The sequence below is a fragment of the Benincasa hispida genome, chromosome 12, assembly GCF_009727055.1.
Source record: "Benincasa hispida cultivar B227 chromosome 12, ASM972705v1, whole genome shotgun sequence".
NCBI classification, from domain to species: domain Eukaryota; kingdom Viridiplantae; phylum Streptophyta; class Magnoliopsida; order Cucurbitales; family Cucurbitaceae; genus Benincasa; species Benincasa hispida.
In genome coordinates this window covers 74,422,028-74,440,154 of record NC_052360.1, presented here as the reverse complement: position 1 = coordinate 74,440,154, position 18,127 = coordinate 74,422,028, and the positions used below count along the sequence as shown (strand labels likewise).

Genomic DNA, 18,127 nt, shown 5'->3' with positions numbered 1-18,127 from the left:
CTTTGCCCTCGACTTCAAAACTGTCCCAGGCACAAATTTACTCAAACCCAGTCTCCTGGTATGAACTCTCGGTGTCTAGGCTTCCTTCTTATTTTTCTGGAGTCGAGGACTTGTGAGCTGTTTGGCTCAACAATACGACACTGCTCTAAGACGCGTAGAATGTCTTGGGGGGCCTTCTCTTCCGCGACTTCTTCTGACTGGTGGGTAAAGTCCTTCTTCAACTGGAGGGCCGAGATCATCCTTAATGACATTCTCTTAACTGAGAGAGTCAAGGGCAGCTCTTACCCTGCCCTTGACTCTCTTCCTTCATGTTGTTTTGGTGAAGACTGTGGTAGTGGTTCTTTGCTTGGTTAATTGAATATCTCTTTCCTTGCCTCCCGAGAGTAGCCTTAGTTTTAATCCACCTTGGCTTGACGAACGCGTGAAGAAGCGGGAGCAATAAAACAACAAATCTCTGGCTTAAGGCTTTTTATCATAAGGGGCAAAGAGAAGCGACAAGCTACCTTTTTGAAAAACCTTTTTGTTTAGGGATAAGGGGGCGCCATACGTAAAAAGGAAGAGACTTATAGAATGGTAGAGGCAAATAGAGCTTTTGCACATTTTCGTTAATCCATGAACAGGATGCCCGTTTGGCTCCTCGTGGAGTATAGCTCACATCCAAACATTTGATTGGGGAACGGGGCAACGCCTATGAAGCTCCAGCGGAAAGGGAAGGCCTGCTAGGCCGTATGCCCATGGGTGCAGGATTCTTCGAAAAAGCGCGGGCTGACTCGGAGACCTGGGACCTTAGCTTAGCAACGAATGGGGAAGATCTCTCTTCCATATTCAATTATCAGAAGAAGATTATTGTAAGATGCTTCTACGCATCAGACTAACTAGAGTTCATATTTCTTGCGTGAGACAAAGGAAGCCAATTTTCTTACTCGGCGGGAAGGTAAATGTTGGACTTTTTCTCCCTCTCAAAAGAAGGTTTATTTCAGCTATATATAGAAAAATAACAATCACATTCGGCGAAGCCTCACATCCTGTTCCTGTTATGTTGCCTTAGACCAGGGAAGATTAGTTTCTAGTGGAAAACAAAGCTATTGATCTAGTTGAGACAACTCAACATGTTAATTCTAGCATCATTTCATAGGTTTTTGCTGACTATCTCCTCTAATAAAAGAGTTTACCATATGGACCTGGAGCTTTCTAAATTCCTTTCCTAAAGCTTTTGAAGAAAAAGTGAATCAGAGCCATACGAGGAATCCCCTTCAGCCGTCTGATCTCAACATACACAACGGTGGGCGTAGACCCGGTGATCACTAAACACTTGGTGAGGGATATTGGTATTACCTCGTGCTCAAGTAAGAAATCCATACCCAACACCACGTCAAAGTCATCTATCTTAACGATCACAAAATCGGCAGGGCCACTCTAGTCCCCCAACTTTATGACCGTCCTCTTTGCCATTCTTGTAATTGGTAAGGCCTCGGAGTTCACTGCTTTTGTTTTACCTGCACCTCCTTCCCAATGGAGATTCAACCGTCTGGCTTCTGTTTTGGACTTAAAATTATGGGTGGCCTTTGAATCGACCATGGTACTTTTGGTCGATCTATGGTTGACCCAAGCATCGACATACAACAGCCCCCCTCCGTGGGATCCCTTTTCTTCTCCTACATCCTTTTGGAGGGCAACTAAATATCTCAGGGCCCCAACTCGTGGGGTTTTATCTTCCCCTGCTTGCACATTCTTATATTCTACTTGAACAACTTTGCCTTTCCAATCCGAAACTAATGAGGCTTGGAAAGCATTAAAGACGGCTCGTTCTGGACATCCGCTTACCTTGTGTGGACCCTTGCATATATAACAGGATAAGGACCAATAAAAATTCTTCTCATTCTGCCCTTGCCATGTATTTCCAGACGTCTGCTGAGGGGGTCTACTATCCCCATTGTTGTCTTTATCTCCCTCACTGTTTCTCGATGGGCTTGAACCATTGCTCTTTCTCCCCCTATCAGGGGATCTCAAGTGTTGCCTCATCTTTTGAGATTCATCAATCAAGTCAGATAACTGTTCGGCCGCTACGTATGCGGCTGAGAGATCTTGTATTCTCTGCTCATACAGTATTGTTTTTACCCACGGTTTTAGGCCTTCGATAAAACAGAAAACTATTTTTTTTGGACATATCTCTTATGTCCAACATCAATCCGACAAATTGTTTCACGTAGTCTCTAATAGTATCGGTATGTTTCAATTCTCGTAGCTTGCGTCTTGCCAGAATCTCAACATTTTTTTGGGAAGAATTGAGAACGTAACTCTTGTTTTAGTCTCTCCCATGTGTCGATGGTACACCGTCCCTTTTAGACATCCATGAAACGATACCTCCACCATAACTTGGCATCCTCTGCTAGGTGCATCATCGCTAGGGTGATCTTTGACTCTTTTATCGCTGTGTTCGTAGCCCTGAAGTACTATTCCATGTCTGTCTCTTATACACATCTAGATGTGTATAAGAGACAGCTCGAATGGGGCTTGATTTCCCACCGCTCTCATGGTGAGGTTAATTTTTGCACTAATGTCTGCAATCTCTGCCCGGATGACATCGATGGTGGCTCGAAAGTCCTTAGACATTTCGGTCACCATCTGAATGATCGCTCTCTGCAAGCCTGTCTCTTATACACATCTAGATGTGTATAAGAGACAGCTCGAATGGGGCTTGATTTCCCACCGCTCTCATGGTGAGGTTAATTTTTGCACTAATGTCTGAAATCTCTGCCCGGATGACATCGATGGTAGCTCGAAAGTCCATAGACATTTCGGTCACCATCTGAATGATCTCTCTCTACGAGCTGTCTAGTTCCTTGACATGCTCTTCTATTGGGGCAACAGAGCCCGACGAACCATCTCCATGTTCAAAAGGTCTATCCATCGTAGTTTTCACCTCTAGGGTCTTAACCCTTGTCAACAATTCCCTGACGGGCAACCTGTCTAAGCGGTCAGCCACCGCATCAATTTTATCAGCCTTGTCGGCGACTTCCTGTAATCGAGTCTTTATGAACCAAACCTGATCATGACTTCTATTAAATAGAGCATTTGCTCTTCAATCTCGACCAATCAATCAACATGGGACTTGCCCAACTACTTCGTAGCAAACATGATCACCGCTTCTCAACTCTATGAGCTGACTTGGCTTTGATACCAACTGTCACAATCACACTTTCCGAAGTTTCGCTTAGCGATTATGCGATACTTGTTCCCGCTCACGAACAAGTTAGCCAATTCGAATACGAACAGCCAATGACACAACGGGTGCCTCTCGCAACCTCCACCCTCGTTTTAGAGAAACAATTTTAAAAAAGGGGTTTGGAGAAAAGGTCTTCGCAAACAATTTGATTGTAAGAATAGAGAAGAGAAAGATTGTTGTAGACTAGAAAGCAATAAGCAACAACAACAACTTTATAACATACTACTCCAGGTATGGGAAAGTGATGATTAGTCTTATCCCCATATAGTGCATTGTGAACAAAAACACATATGCTATCTTTGCATATGGAAATGGGCGAGCAGTCACTCACTAAGAAAAGTACATATAAACCTAACTACCTAGCAAAAGGAAATACATAAGATGAAAGCATAGTAAAAAGAGATGGAGACGGTCATGCGGCCATGGGCAACACGCCCTGGATAAGCATGACCATGACACAATGCACCACATTTTGGATCCAATAAAATTATGTTCACTTGTTTTGGACTATTGATTTTTTTGTTTAATTTAGATAAATCAATTTGTTAAGTGGAGTTAATTATCAGACGTAATTGGGTTATTTGAGCTGTTGAAACCTATTTTGGGTAAATTACATTTAAAATAGATTAAATTAAGATGTTAAGTTTTTGGATTTTTTAGATGAAAGATTTTAAAATTTTGTAGGGCAGAAATTTTAAATTAAGTCTCAAATTCATAATCTCGACAATTTAAATAAATTCTACCAGAACTTCATCATTGAGACGAGTTACCAAATTTTATCAAGTATATTTTCTAGGCTGCATTCTTATATTTGATTTTGGAGTTAAAAATTTTGTTGGAGGTATGGATAAAAAAAATTTAAAAATAATATGAGCTCATAAAAAAGGAAAGCAAAAAAAAGAAAAAAGAAGAGAGAGAAAAAGAGAAAAGAAGAAAAGCCCTAGCCTCAATCTTCGTTCCCTCCGTCAAGCAGCCGCCGACCCGATTTCCTCAGTCATCCTCTCCGGCGATCCTTCACCAGCCACAGGCGTTTGGCAGCGACGAGTAGAGCCCGCTCCCACGCGAACGTCCTGTTCTGTAGTCGACGATTGTCTACGTTCCCTCGCGAATCTGGCTTGCATTGCGACCACGACACGAACGGCTTCGACTAGGCTTTCGAATCATCATTTCTTCTCTTCCAACGTGAACAACAAGTTGTGCATCACGCGTTCGACGTCCGAGTGTCTTGCAACAGCGTTTTTGACTTGGGGGTAAGCTTTCGGCTATTACCCACACTTCAGTTGGCTTCAAATCAGTTTATCCACAACGTTTAAGGTCCAGAGTTTTTAATTCGAACGTTTTCGGACACCAACCAGCGAGAATCAGAGCATTTTTGGTTTGATTTGGTAAGGGTTATTACTTTAGTTTCTTCTTCGGAATGGATTTAAGTGTTCAAATGCATAGTGTGAACTCTTGGAACTCATTTGTTGCTTTGTTTGGGTAAATTTCTAAGTAATTGATTAAGGTCTATCAACTCTTCTTTTTCTTCTTCTTCCTCTGGTTTCCGGTAAGTTCTCTTTCCAACACTCCCTTCCCTTTTCCGCTCATGCTACTTTCTTCTTCTTTATTTAGCCACTGCTCCCCCTAGATTTAGTGTGCTCGAATATTCCTTCAATTCGCTTCCTGTTATGTTCTCAACTAATTGTGTTATTCCTTTTGTATTTCTTTGTTATGCTACGTTCTTTTTCCCCTGCCATTCGTTTTCTCCAATACATACAAAACCAACATGTATGCATATTCTTTTAACTACTTATATGCTTGTGTATAATTTGGTTAGCTTTATAGTAGTTTACAAACAAGAGTTTGTGCTTTTCAAGTCAAGGGTATCGCGGAAATATGTTAGGAAACCCTTTTGTTTTTTGGGTCTAGCTGCATTTTTGAAGGGCACCTCCAATTTTCTCTGGGTTTTATTATCTATGCCCTTGTCCGCATCAATTCTATGTGATAGTTGTTTAAATGCATGCAGTTAGGCTATCAAAGAAATAGTTCTGTAGTTTAAGCATGGGGGACAGTGAAACTGTAGTTGCTCAAACATCTGAAGTTATGAGATATGCATCTGGTGGATATGTTTCGAGTGGCTATGCAGATAGCAGTACAAATCTAATTCCCCATCCCGGCGCTTTTCAATCTGTGATCACTGGGGACTATTCTGTTTCACATACCTCTGCAGATATGGGCGACGGCAATGCGTATGTTACGGACCCCAATTCTACTCAGCAAGGAAATCATGTTGTTGAGGTGGACGAGACAAAGGCAGATGTGGTAGTGACTGACCATAGTCAGAATGCTGCTGTATCAGAAAATTCAGCAATGGAAACTGTGCCAGTCGCCGGTCACGATTCTTCTTTAAACGGAAATGTTGCTGCTGAATCAGTCAATACCTCATCAGTCGAGAATGGAAATATTGTTGAGAATGCCAACGAGGCTTCTGAGGAACAACACTTTGTTGATGGTTCTGGTACGTGTCTCTTATTTTAGTTTTCTGCATTTTCATGAGAATTTCATTTGGCAAAAAGCATTTGAACAAATTGGGCGGGCAAATGAAAAAGTCAATCTAAAAGGTCCTGCAATTTGAAGGGCACACGAATTAGAAGTGTTATGTTTCTGAACTATTAAGAATAATGAAGCTCCTTGAGAAGCAATGAAGAGTTCTGCATTTTGTTTCATAAAGATATGTCCACCTATTGTTTAAAAACATTAAAATCTTTATTCATTCATTTTTCTTCTAAGCCTCCTATTGTTACAAAGTTTGCTGGCTAGTTTTCCATCCTCTTTTTATCCTGAGGCAAATAGACGACCCACACTTCATTGGACGACTACTGGGAATACCCTTCTTATTTTTGCTTTCATCTGGTCCTGTAATTTCATTTGGAGTACTTATTTAATCCTTATTTGTGCACTCTGTAATTTGTCCATGAAATTAAATAGGTTTTCTGGCTGTGTTAATTAGGAAAAAGAGAATTCATCTATTAATTTAATTGTTTGGATAGTTTAGGACACTTTTAATAATGATGAAAGGTGGGGATTTGATTGAATGTAGTTAGTTGTTTTGATGAAAATATCAACCTATATAACAAGAAAAATATGAGGCTAGAGGAGTTATCCGAAATATGTGTACGTTCCTCAAGAAATATCAGAGGGGCCTAAACACTTAAAATTAAGCATCTAATAGATGAAAAAGGCACATCCATTAATGATCCTAACGGAGCTTCAGAACTTGCGTTCGAATTCCATTCAGATTGTTCTGCTCTATAATGGATCTTGTATCTGGATATGGTTTAGACGTTGTTGGTGGCTAAAAATGAATGTTTCCTTATAATGGAAAAAATGATTAGAAATTCAGTGTACTCTTTATCTGGATTATCAGTATGTTAATAGCATTGTAGTTTCTCTTAACATTAGTTTATCACTTGGAATGGTAAGTGCTTCTAGCTTTTAAAGAGGTTTTGGGAATACTTATTGCAAAGATTTTGCTTATGTTTTGGTAGATTTAGCTATGTCTTGTACTTCCATACTCCTCGACGCAATTATTTATTGTGTGAAACAAAATAAGCTTGGTAGGCTCGTGGAATAGGAGCTTGAAAGAATATCAATTTTATATTATATGTTAACAATCAATGTTTTTGCAGTTTCTTTTTAAAGATCTGAAAACTGTTATTGGAATATATCCCTAATATTGTTTGCTTGGACACACACAGAAATTAAAAGAAAATCTTCCTAATAAGTTTTTGTCTTTCCAGTATTAGTTTAGCTGTAGTTTAGTTTCTAGTCACAATATGGTTTCCAACTTTCCGTGGGTGAACCAAAAGAAATATAATGATATAGTTCATGTTTCTTCCAAGACCTGAGAAACCTATAGTTTGGCTTATGTAGCTACACATCTTCTCTTTTGGTTTTCTGGTTGTCATTAGTATGACTCAAATACTTCTTCCAAGCACATTTTGAACTATTATTGACATTGAATTTTTGTTTAATATCATGGTTTATGAACACGAGGCATTAATCCCCATTTCATGTTGTTGTCCAGGGTGAGAGCTCGTTCTCAACCTTTATTATTTATATGAAGAAAATAATTTGAATATTTAGGTTGCATGATTTCTAAATTTCTTTCTATTTCAATAATGTCATCAGTAATGATGTCATTATGTTGCCTATATTTTTTTTTTTCTAGAAGAAACACAACTTGTCATTGATATTTTTTTGCCTAATATTTCCCACCCTTTTTTGGCAGTTCCTCCACTATCCGCTGAAGAAGATAGACTGTGGAACATTGTGAGGGCCAATTCTTTAGATTTTAATTCATGGACTTCTTTGATCGAAGAGACAGAGAAGGTGGCAGAGGTATGCAAGAATGAATGTTAGCAAGTTGTACAGTTTTACTATTTTATGTGGGATCTGGTGAAGTACTTACAATAAAGACTTAATAAATTGGCTGTCTTACCCTCAAATTTCATCAACTACATAATAGGTTTTCAGAAAAGTAGTGTGTATGGTATATACAATATCCGGTAATCATGGTGGATATATGGCAAATAACATGGATTTTTCATTCATGAATTTGCTATATTGCAAGTATATATATTTGCCCAACATATAAAGGCCTGAGAAATGTTCCATGATTTTCTAAAAATTTACATCTGAAGAGTTGTATATGCAAGCAAAATTTCACATTTTATACTGATTCCTGAGAATTTTAATGGTCTGAATTTTGCACAGGAGAACACCTCAATTTTAATGATCTCATTTGGGCAAAACTTACATGTCGATGAGAAGTCTTATTAGTTATTCCAATTTAAGTAAAATTTCTTGGATTCTTTTCAGGACAACATACTCAAAATCCGGAGAGTTTATGATTCGTTTTTAGCAGAATTTCCTTTATGCTATGGTTATTGGAAGAAGTATGCAGATCATGAGGCACGTTTTGGATCTACCGACAAAGTTGTTGAGGTGTATGAACGAGCTGTACATGGAGTCACTTACTCAGTTGATATTTGGCTGCATTACTGCATATTCACTCTGAGTACATATGGAGATCCAGAGACCATCAGAAGGTATAGCCTTCTGTTTCTAATGGCATTTGTGCTTTTCCTGGTGTGGCATTACTACAATTGTTAGTTACATGGACCTGATAACAATCGTTTTTCTTTTTGCTTGTAACCTCGTTTTAGATGGCCGTACCAGTGATTTCCTACGTGTAAGGCGGAAAGATTTGATTGAAATGTATTTGGAATTGCATGTTCCAATGTGCATTCCCATGATTTGGGGCTACACTGTTACTTGCCTCTTTTTTTTTTTTTTTTTTCTTCTTCTTTAAGTTATTTTTAATAAGGAAAATAGTGTCGATCTCCCGTCGTCTATTGTGGCTTATGCCTTAGTCTGTAGTTGAATGAACTACGACAGTTGTGTAACTTTGGTCCCCTGAGGTGCATCAATATACAAATTGCTGCTGGGAATATCTCATTCAGTTATGGGCTAAGATGGCCTCTGTCATTGCTTCATGGTCGGACATAATATGGTTTTTAGGAAGGTAAATGCAGCATGCAGAAGTGTCATATGCTGTTAGAGTAAATTGTTCCTTCACCTTCAACGTTAGTGCAGTTGCTCTTGTGGATACTTTTGCATCACTTGATGATTTTGTTTACATAATAACCTATTCCCTGGTTGATGACGTTTCAGGCTTTTTGAGAGAGGATTAGCTTATGTTGGGACAGATTATCTCTCCTTTCCCCTTTGGGATAAATATATTGAATATGAGTACATGCAGCAGGAATGGGGTCGCCTTGCCATGATATACACACGTATACTGGAAAATCCAAATCAACAGTTGGATCGTTATTTCAATAGGTGAGTATTGCGCATCTTTGCAATATTACTGTCTGTTCTGAAATTTGATATTAACCTAGTTGATCTGAAATCTTTTCCATTTGAACTACGTTAATAGAGTTCTTCTTTTGAGTATCTACTCTTAGATGTACTTGTTGTACTTTGCAAGTTAATGTTTTACGCTAGGCTGGGGGTTTTGCACTCTTTCTTCGTCAAATTACATTCTATTTCCACGTGGGGAAGACCTAATTCAGATTGATGGTTTCTTAAATAAAAGAAGCCCCTGGCCTTTTTAATTCTTGCTTGTGTGGGATTAATACTATGCCGATGGTTTGTTGAATTTCTTTCCTAGATAATCAATCTAAAATGTTTTCCCCCCTTGGATGACTATGCAAATGTGTAACAGCTTTAAGGAGTTAGCTGCAAGTCGACCATTGTCAGAATTGAAGAGTTCTGAGCAGGCTGTAGTAGATGTGCAATCAGAGGCTGGTGATCAAGTAAATGGGGAGGAAGATCATCCTGATGCTGCAGAACCATCATCTAAAACTGTAAGTGCTGGCTTAACAGAAGCAGAGGAGTTGGAGAAGTATATCGCCATTAGAGAAGAAATCTATAAGAAAGCTAAAGAGTTCGATTCTAAGATCATTGGTTTTGAAACAGCTATCAGAAGGCCCTACTTTCATGTTCGGCCACTAAATGTTGCAGAGCTTGATAATTGGCATAGTTACCTGGATTTTATAGAGCAAGAAGGAGACTTAAATAAGGTACTTTAGTATGTTTCAGATTTTAAATATGTGTTTATCTTCTAGTTTTTAGTCGTCCTTGTTGTTATGTATTGACTTACAGTTAAAAAATATCTGCTGCATCATATGCTTTACTGGCTAAACCATTGGATGAAGCAACTATTTAATCGGGAATTTGAACTGAGACTAAAGCAGGGGCCTTCAATTTGGTTTCTTTAAGGCTAAGTACTTCAAACTCTCATTTATCAGTGGAGATTCTAGGTTCATGATGTGTTTGTACAGTAACTTTTTATTCTTTTTAAAATTCCAATGTTATGCATGCAGGTATCTTATCTTCCTAACCATCTGTCTGTCAGGCAAGGAGGGTCCCTCATTTCATATTTGAGGGGCCTCTCTATTCTACCGAGGAGTATTTCTGTTGCATATCTCTTTTCTGTTTCTTATAACATCTTTACATAATGTATTTTAAATATAAAGACCATTTTATATGTTTTTCCATTTTTTTGTTTGAATTTTTGTGAACAGGTAGTGAAGTTGTATGAGAGATGTGTGATTGCTTGTGCCAACTATCCTGAGTACTGGATACGGTATATTTTATGCATGCAAGCAACTGATAGTATGGATCTTGCCAATAATGCCCTTGCTCGGGCAAGCCAAGTTTTTGTCAAGGTAGGCAACACATGCATTTGCCATTTTCCTAACCTATGACAACTGCTGTAGTTATCATGATTAAAAATGACCCAATCTTAATGGGTCATTCTTAATCATATGTTGCTAGTAATGTATTTTCCATGTTACCCATTCTATGCAAGCGAGCATAGAATTATAATGTACCAACCCCCTTTACCTTATATTTATTTACCTGTGATTCCTCCCTTCTTTTTCCTAAAGAGAATCCTACCATATGTCCGAAAGAAGTATGTTTGTACCCATTTAAATTTTAACCATAAAACATTAAGTTTGTATTTTAAGTGATGGTGGACATGAAAGAAAGTTTTGAGTCCTTGTTGGAGGAAACAACATCGGCCAAATTCTTTGGTGAGCATGCATCGGCAATTGTTTACTAAGTAAGGACACTGGGTTTGTAGGGAAGGAGAGGGAAGAATTCATTTTTGCATCCAATTAGCATGATTGTCTGAACCATCTAACCTAGTAATGTATAGGGATTCTCTTTCGTTTTTTGTTTTTTGTTTTTTTTTGTGTTTTTGTGAAAAAAAAAATGAAGTTCTCTTCTGTTGTTTGGCTGAAAAAATTTCCAACATAGTCAGGACTCAAGAGAATTAGCCTTCCTCTCCTCCAGTATTCAAACATCTTAACCGAACTGAATATTGCAACTATCATTGTCGGCATTCCGTTAGTAGGTAGCTGCTGAAGAGTTTGATTAAAAAAAAAATCTTCTTGTAGCCTCCAAATCCATTTTGAAGCAAGGCCACTGCCTACTTCCTGCCAAGTTTCCTAAGCCTTGGCCTCCAGCAGCAAAGCAACAGGACATTCTACTTCTTGACTAGCAAATTTGATTCTTCCGAGGTTACTTGTCAGTTGCAGAAGTCAAAATGGTCAATAATCTCTTTATGTTATTGGGTATGGTGTGTTGGTGTGTATAGGATTGGACATGGGGGTGTGGGCCATATGACAACACAGCAAAACTGAGGGGTGTTAAATAGGTTGGGTGTGAAAGACAGAGGCCTAGGCTTGGGGAACTTGGCAGGAAGTAGGCAGTGGCCTTGCTTCAAAATGGATTTGGAGGCTACAAGAAGGTTTTATTTTTTTTATTTTTTTTATTTTTAAAATCAGACTCTTCAGCAGCTACTCTTAGGCACCATCGTGCATAGCCCATGAAGGGATTACTCTTCAGGAGTCTCTTTTTTGTTGTTGTTGTTGGGGGGGGGGGGGTGATGTTTTCTATGTCCGTGTATTCTTTCATTCTTTCTCAATGAAAGCGGTTGATTTCATAAAAAAAAAAAGGTTGGGTGTTGCGTGTCAGGTGATATGAGTGTGACACATAGGAAAGCTAGTCCAGTAGGGTGTTGAGGTCTGCAAGATGGAGACGCTTGCTGCTGGATGCAGCATGTAGGTACACTGTGCGACAAAGCAAGGGTGATGGTGCGCATGATGTGTGGCGGATTTCTTATAAAGAAAAGTTGTGGTGGGGTAGGCATGGTAGTTCATCAGCACTCAAGACTGTCATAAGTAGTAGGTATTCTGGGTTTTTTTGTTGTTGTTGTTGTTGTTGTTGTTGTTGCAAGTGTGTTCTTTCATTTTATTCTCAATGAAAGGTTGATTCTTAAAAAACAAAATGTGCCAACTTTATTTATACGTTTGCTTATTTGAATAAGTTTGAAATGTTCAGCAGCTTACTGGATTATAATAGATACCCCCATGAATAAGTTTGTCAACAGCTACCCCATTTGTCTTGAGATACTTTTGTCATCTATGATGCATGGAGTGGAATTTTTTTTCTTCAGTTAGTAAATAAATTTAGATTTATGTTAACATGGACATGCTCCCTAAATTTCAACAGAGACGACCAGAGATCCATTTATTTGCTGCCCGGTTCAAGGAGCAAAATGGGGACGTTGCTGGTGCTCGTGCATCCTATCAACTTGTGCATACTGAAATTTCACCTGGCCTTCTTGAAGCAATTATCAAGCATGCTAATATGGAACATCGTCTGGTAAGTTCTATTAAATAAGTTGTGTGATACATATTGATGCATGCTTTTCTAATTTGGCGGTTGGAATTTTTAGGGAAACCTGGAAGATGCATATTCCGTATATGAGCAGGCCATTGCCATAGAAAGAGGAAAAGAACATTCTCGTGCATTGCCACTGTTATACGCTCAGTACTCAAGGTTTCTGAACTTGGTATGTTGGCTGAAATTGTGGTCCCTGCACTGCAGAGTCTGTTTACATAATTATGCATTTTGCATTTGATTTTTCTTGTTTTTATTTATGCTTCTTTGCACCTCTAACTTGAGTGCCGAATATTAGTATTTAATAATCTGATCTTAGAAATTAGGAGCATAAGATTTACATTACACCTTCACGCAAGAGAGCAAAAAAGTTCTATCAGAAAAGAGGGAATTTTCTTTTGTGAAGGAAGGTTCTTGATGCACCAAGGAGAGGAGGATATGTGGTGCAGCAGAGAGAATCTTTAAGGAACACTCAAAGTAGTATCTTATTATGATTATAAAAATTTACCAATAGAAAGGATGCAAAGGATGAAGCCTCTACTTATAGAGGATTTAAACCATCTAATTAAACTAAATAACAACAAAATTATCCTCACACTATATGATAAATCGAATCCCTCCCTTGAAGAAATCTGTGGTAAGATATCTTGGGTGGGCTGCCCTCACTCTCACATTTTGTCAATGTGGGAAGTGGTAAGAAATCTGTGTAGATATTTCCGCGTTATTGGGAGATAGAACCCTCTACTCTCTGTCATTGGTTATACTCTTGAGAAGCACACTGACCTTGTGTGCTAATTGCTGACTGTGGTCGAGTCTCATAGATGGTTATATGTCCTGTGTCCGGCCAATCATATCTATAATCATTTCTTATTTGTGTACTATTTTATCTTGGTGTGGATGGTTCTGTGTAGGTCTCTTTAGGCTATGGGTTGGGGTCATTTTACTCCTTGAGTTATGTGCAACTGCTTTCTGCAGAGTAGTTATTGCTGTGGTCCTAGACATAATTGGTTGTTGATAACTTGGTACTTGGGACCTTCAATAATCTTGCCGTGTTATTAATTTTCCTCCAGAGTTAAAGATGCTAAGAAACTTTCTTATGTAAACCCAGAGAACACTAAAATCTGTGTAAGAAGTATTTTCATAGGATTTGTTTGGAATTACACGTTTTGGTAGTTCTCGCAAATGAATATTAATATTCCCAGTTTTCTTTTTCATTTAGGAAATTGGGCTACTACATTTTTTTAGTTGTAGCTATAGTTAGTAATTTGCTAATGTGGCTTTGAGAATCTTTTAATTTACTGGCCGTTAATATTTTTCTGTTGATACCAATGCACGTCTTATGAATGGAAGTATTCCACAGCTGAGCAATAAGTTCCATTCATACTAAAATAAGGAAGCTTGCTATTTTCACTTTGGTCGTTTTCAAATTTTTAAGCAGTTTTAGTACTTATTCATTTTCTATTGAACAATGATCAACTGGAAATGGCATCTTTCTTGAATTTTGAAGCGTTGTTTTTTTTTCTTTTGGTTTTACTGAATGTGTTGACAGGTATGTAAGAATGAAGGAAAAGCTAGAGAAATTCTGGATAAGGCAGTTGAGCACGGTGAATTATCCAAACCACTCATTGAGGTACTATTTGAAACATTTGATTTCTTGAAAAGTTATTTATTTATTTATTTATTTTTATCTATTTGAAACATTTGATTTTTGCTCTTGTAAGTGTTGTTTTCCTGTGGTTAATTGTCTACTTTTTTGCCTCCATGATTCATCCAGGCCTTGATACATTTTGAGGCAATTCAGTCTACAGCAAAGAGAATTGATTATTTAGATTCATTAGTTGAGAAGGTCATAGTGCCCAACACAGAGAATGCAACGGTTGCGAGTGCTTCAATGAGGGAGGAGTTATCAAGCATTTTCTTGGAGGTACAAATAAAGTTTTCATGGAAAAACTTTTGAGGGTTGATAGACGTAATTGCTAATTGCAAATTATATATGAAGAATTAGTTCTTGGACATCAGTATACTAGCAACTGTTCATTTGTGTTGGTTGGCCTTACATCAAGACAGTTTGATATAAGATTATCTAGTTACAAAGGTCTCATGTTTTTCGTTTTCCACCTTAATTTGGATCTTACTCCATCTCTTTGGAGTTGTCAATATTTCCATAGCATGTATGATATTCTGGGACAAAACTACACTGAGTTAAAATATTTCAAAGGAAGAAAATTCTTATTTGATGATGCTGAAAACTGGAAGTTGATGCTCATGACATGAAATCTGTCTGATATTTTCTTGATCTAATCTTTCTAGCATTGAAATATGTTTGGATTGTATTTTACTGAATGAGCCAACGAATGATTTTGCAGTTTCTGAATCTCTTTGGAGATGTTCAGTCCATCAAGAAGGCTGAGGACAGACATGCAAAGCTATTCATTTCACATAAGAGTACATCAGAACTGAAAAAACGCCTTGCGGATGATTATCTAGCCTCTGAAAAAGCAAAAATGGCAAAATCCTATCCTGGCGTTGCTTCACCAGCACAATCTTTGATGGGTGTTTATCCAACTGGTCAAAACCAGTGGGCAGCTAGCTATGGTCTACAACCGCAAGCCTGGCCTCCTGTCGCTCAAGCACAGGGGCAACAATGGGCACCTGGTTATACCCAATCAGTAAGAGCCTAACTATCTTTCGCCCCTTTTGTTTTCCATATTAATACATGCCATGCAGTTTCTGTTTACCAATAAGGAAACGTTTCACACAGCTGGTTTAATTACCCTTGTTGTACTTTTTCCTCCGTGCATTTTAATTTATTGGTTGGGAAGAAATTATTTGATATTTTGACTTTGCCATAATTGCATCTTCACAATTATTTCCTTCATCCCATCGACAAACAAGTCCCTTAAAAGAAAGGAAAAGCACTCTGTTTGCTTTGTTCTTCTAAGGATTGGGAACTGTTGCTGTGGAAGTGACAATTTTTTTGCTTATAACTTGTATGGTTGGGAACTGTTGCTTATAACTGTTGCTGTGGACTTTTTAGATTGCAGTTTCTATTAATTTTTTTTGGATCTTTCGATAGTTAGTTAGGATCTGAATGAATGGGCATCTCTGTTGTCATTTCAACTTTCAACTATGCTTTCGAGAGTTGCAATTTGGCATGAAGAGAGATAATTGGAATCAAATAAAGTTTTTTTTTTCCTAAAACCTTTTTTTAGTTTGAACAATGACGTGGTGGAGATCAAACCATCAACCTGGTAATTGGTGCTTTATTCACTCACCTCAGATTAACAAGTTATTCACCTAGTTTTCGGTAAAAGTGTCAAATTAGTTGATTTTATCTGCTCTTTTCTAATATGAAATCTAGCAGGGTTTCTTTGTCGCAATTATTTATATAAATTATTGGTTGCTTACATCAATTTTCTCTCGGGCGATTTTATTTTAATTGTTGTATTTTTAAAAAAAATTAGTTTCTTTACCTATAATTTCTTCTGATCTTTTTTTTTTTTTTCTTTTAAAAAATAGTTTTGAATTGTGAGTCAAATTTCAACCCCGAAAAAAATGTATTGAAAACATTTTTTTCTTAGTTTATAAATGATTTTGGTAGATTTTATTATTTATTTATTTATTTACTTGAATAATGGTAGATGCCATGCAAACCAACTTGTGGAAGGCGAATTCGCTTGTCTCTCTCTCTAGCCCTTCCTTCTCCTTCTTTCTTCTTCTTCTTCTTCTTTTCTTTTTCTTTTTTTTTTCTTTTTTTTTTTTTTTTCATATACTTTATTTCTACCTTTCTGGGCAGATAATTAATAGTCATTTTGGATATATTGAGCATGCTTTAATTTTAAGATTGCAATATTCATGAGTAGACTTCAAGGTATTTTAATTTCTCCTGCAACACGCATAAAGAAGTACAGAATAGAAAAAGAATAACCTTCTGTGTTTCTTCCCATTTACTTGAATACAGGCCTCATATAGTGGGTATGGAAGCACATACACGAATCCACAAGTGTCCACATCGGTGTCACAAGCCTCCACTTATGCGACGTACCCTCCTACATACCCTGCCCAGGTATTAAATCCTCATCTCGGGTGAATTCCAGAATATTTAGACTCTGTTGGATAACTGTTTCATTTTGTTTTTTGTTTTTGTTTTTTTTTTTTTTTTGGTTTTTGTAGTTTTTTTTTAAGATGAAGCTTATAAACACTACCATTTCCACCTATGTGTTTGTTGTTTTATTTTCTTTCTAGGGAAGTTATCAAAATCTAAATCAATTTTTGAAAGTAGAAAAGAGTAGATTCTGTTGGATAACTATTTGGTTTTCATAAACTGGGCTTCTTTCCTCACGATTTCTTTACAATAGTTTTCATCTTCTTCCTCTTGGCTTGTATTTTGAAAACATTCATTAAATGTTTTTAACAAAACAAAGAAACCACCCCATAGTGTTAGTAGTGTTTATGAGTTTTATTTTTAAAAACAATATCAAATGGGGCCATAGTTATTAAAAACTATTTATTTCCATAAGTTGGTTTTGAATTCAAATGTTTCCTTTTAGTAATGAAAGTCACTGTAAAAAGGTGGTGAAAAAACGAACCAAGTTTTCAAAAATCAAATGGTTAGCGAATAGGAGCTAAGTTAGTTGAATCTGTTTATGACTTATTTCGACTGGAAGAACAATAATCTGTTTTGGGTTTAATGAAATGTTATGTTAATTTTCAGCAGCAGGCGTATACTGCTCAGAGTTACGCCCAACCGACCGCTCAAACGACAATAGCACCATCACAGCAGCCAGCTTCAGTCGCTCAGCCGTATTATGGGAGTTATTATATGAATGGATGAGAAAAGGGTATTAGTATTCGTAACTGTAATCTAAAATTTCCCCTCATGTACGAATACGATCTACTTACATCCTGTACCTTTGTTTTTTAGGGACATGGGTATGGTATAGTATAGCTAACACAAACTAGGGGACAGTTCTAGAATCTTCCTAATTCTTCCCATCTTTTGATTTTTGTCGTGCCAATGAGTAGGGGTTTGGATATCAGAATTTTTCATTGCCAAGTAGTTATGAGAGGTAGTGAGTTCAAACAACTCTATTTTGTGAATGTTTGGTGGTTATATATGTAGGCAGATACCTATTATCTGGTGCTTTGATGGTTGGTTTGGAGTCAAATTTGGAGGTAGTCTGATTGCTAAAACTTTGATGTCATATTTGTTTTGTCAGCTAATACTAACTGTTAACATCTTCGGACCGGTTTTGAATGACTTTTAAATGCTTAAAAACACTTGCGTATATGCATAAAAATAATTCTAAATGGACCATTTTTCAAAATTGATTTGGGTTAATTCTTTAGTTGTGGTGTCATGGAAATAGAAATAAGTTCGGAAATTTTGGTGAATTGTGGAAGAGCTCATCTTGAATTAGGCTAAATAAATACCTTGGTTCGTTCTTCCAAATTAAAGTGGGGTGGTGAATTCCAATTATGTTCAGTTTTTTTTTTTCCCCCCTCTTTTTGCGTCAATTTAAACTTTTGGATATACAATTTATATCTATAATTATATTTTGTTTGGATAAGTGTCTTATAATTTTGTCAATTAAACTTCAAGTT

General features: G+C 37.3%; 1 protein-coding gene across 5 annotated transcripts; it reads left to right on the top strand.

Annotated features, from left to right (window-relative positions):
* The first annotated feature begins 4,084 nt into the window (after positions 1–4,084).
* On the top strand, positions 4,085–17,677 carry LOC120068523 (pre-mRNA-processing factor 39). Of its 5 annotated transcripts, none has more exons than XM_039020324.1 (14): positions 4,085–4,611; positions 5,232–5,723; positions 7,497–7,606; positions 8,087–8,316; positions 8,942–9,109; positions 9,495–9,852; positions 10,357–10,500; positions 12,353–12,505; positions 12,579–12,695; positions 14,073–14,153; positions 14,298–14,447; positions 14,890–15,192; positions 16,485–16,589; positions 17,241–17,677. In XM_039020324.1, exons 2-14 carry the CDS (start codon positions 5,267–5,269, stop codon positions 17,355–17,357), a joined length of 2,493 nt encoding a protein of 830 aa, XP_038876252.1. In that variant the 5' UTR covers positions 4,085–4,611; positions 5,232–5,266; the 3' UTR covers positions 17,358–17,677. The 5 variants fall into 5 exon arrangements, with proteins under 5 accessions (XP_038876252.1, XP_038876254.1, XP_038876251.1 ...); XM_039020326.1 differs by having other exon boundaries at positions 4,089–4,476; positions 5,436–5,723; positions 17,238–17,677; XM_039020323.1 differs by having other exon boundaries at positions 4,089–4,476; positions 17,238–17,677.
* The last annotated feature ends 450 nt before the right edge of the window (positions 17,678–18,127 follow it).

What these genes read in the sequence shown, in the direction of transcription:
- LOC120068523 (XM_039020323.1), top strand. Translation starts at nt 5,267, where the DNA reads ATGGGGGACAGTGAAACTGTAGTTGCTCAAACATCTGAAGTTATGAGA. An exon ending in TTGGATCGTTATTTCAATAG is followed by an intron (nt 9,110 to 9,494) that starts GTGAGTATTGCG and finishes AATGTGTAACAG; the next exon opens with CTTTAAGGAGTTAGCTGCAA. An exon ending in CACCTGGTTATACCCAATCA is followed by an intron (nt 15,193 to 16,484) that starts GTAAGAGCCTAA and finishes ACTTGAATACAG; the next exon opens with GCCTCATATAGTGGGTATGG.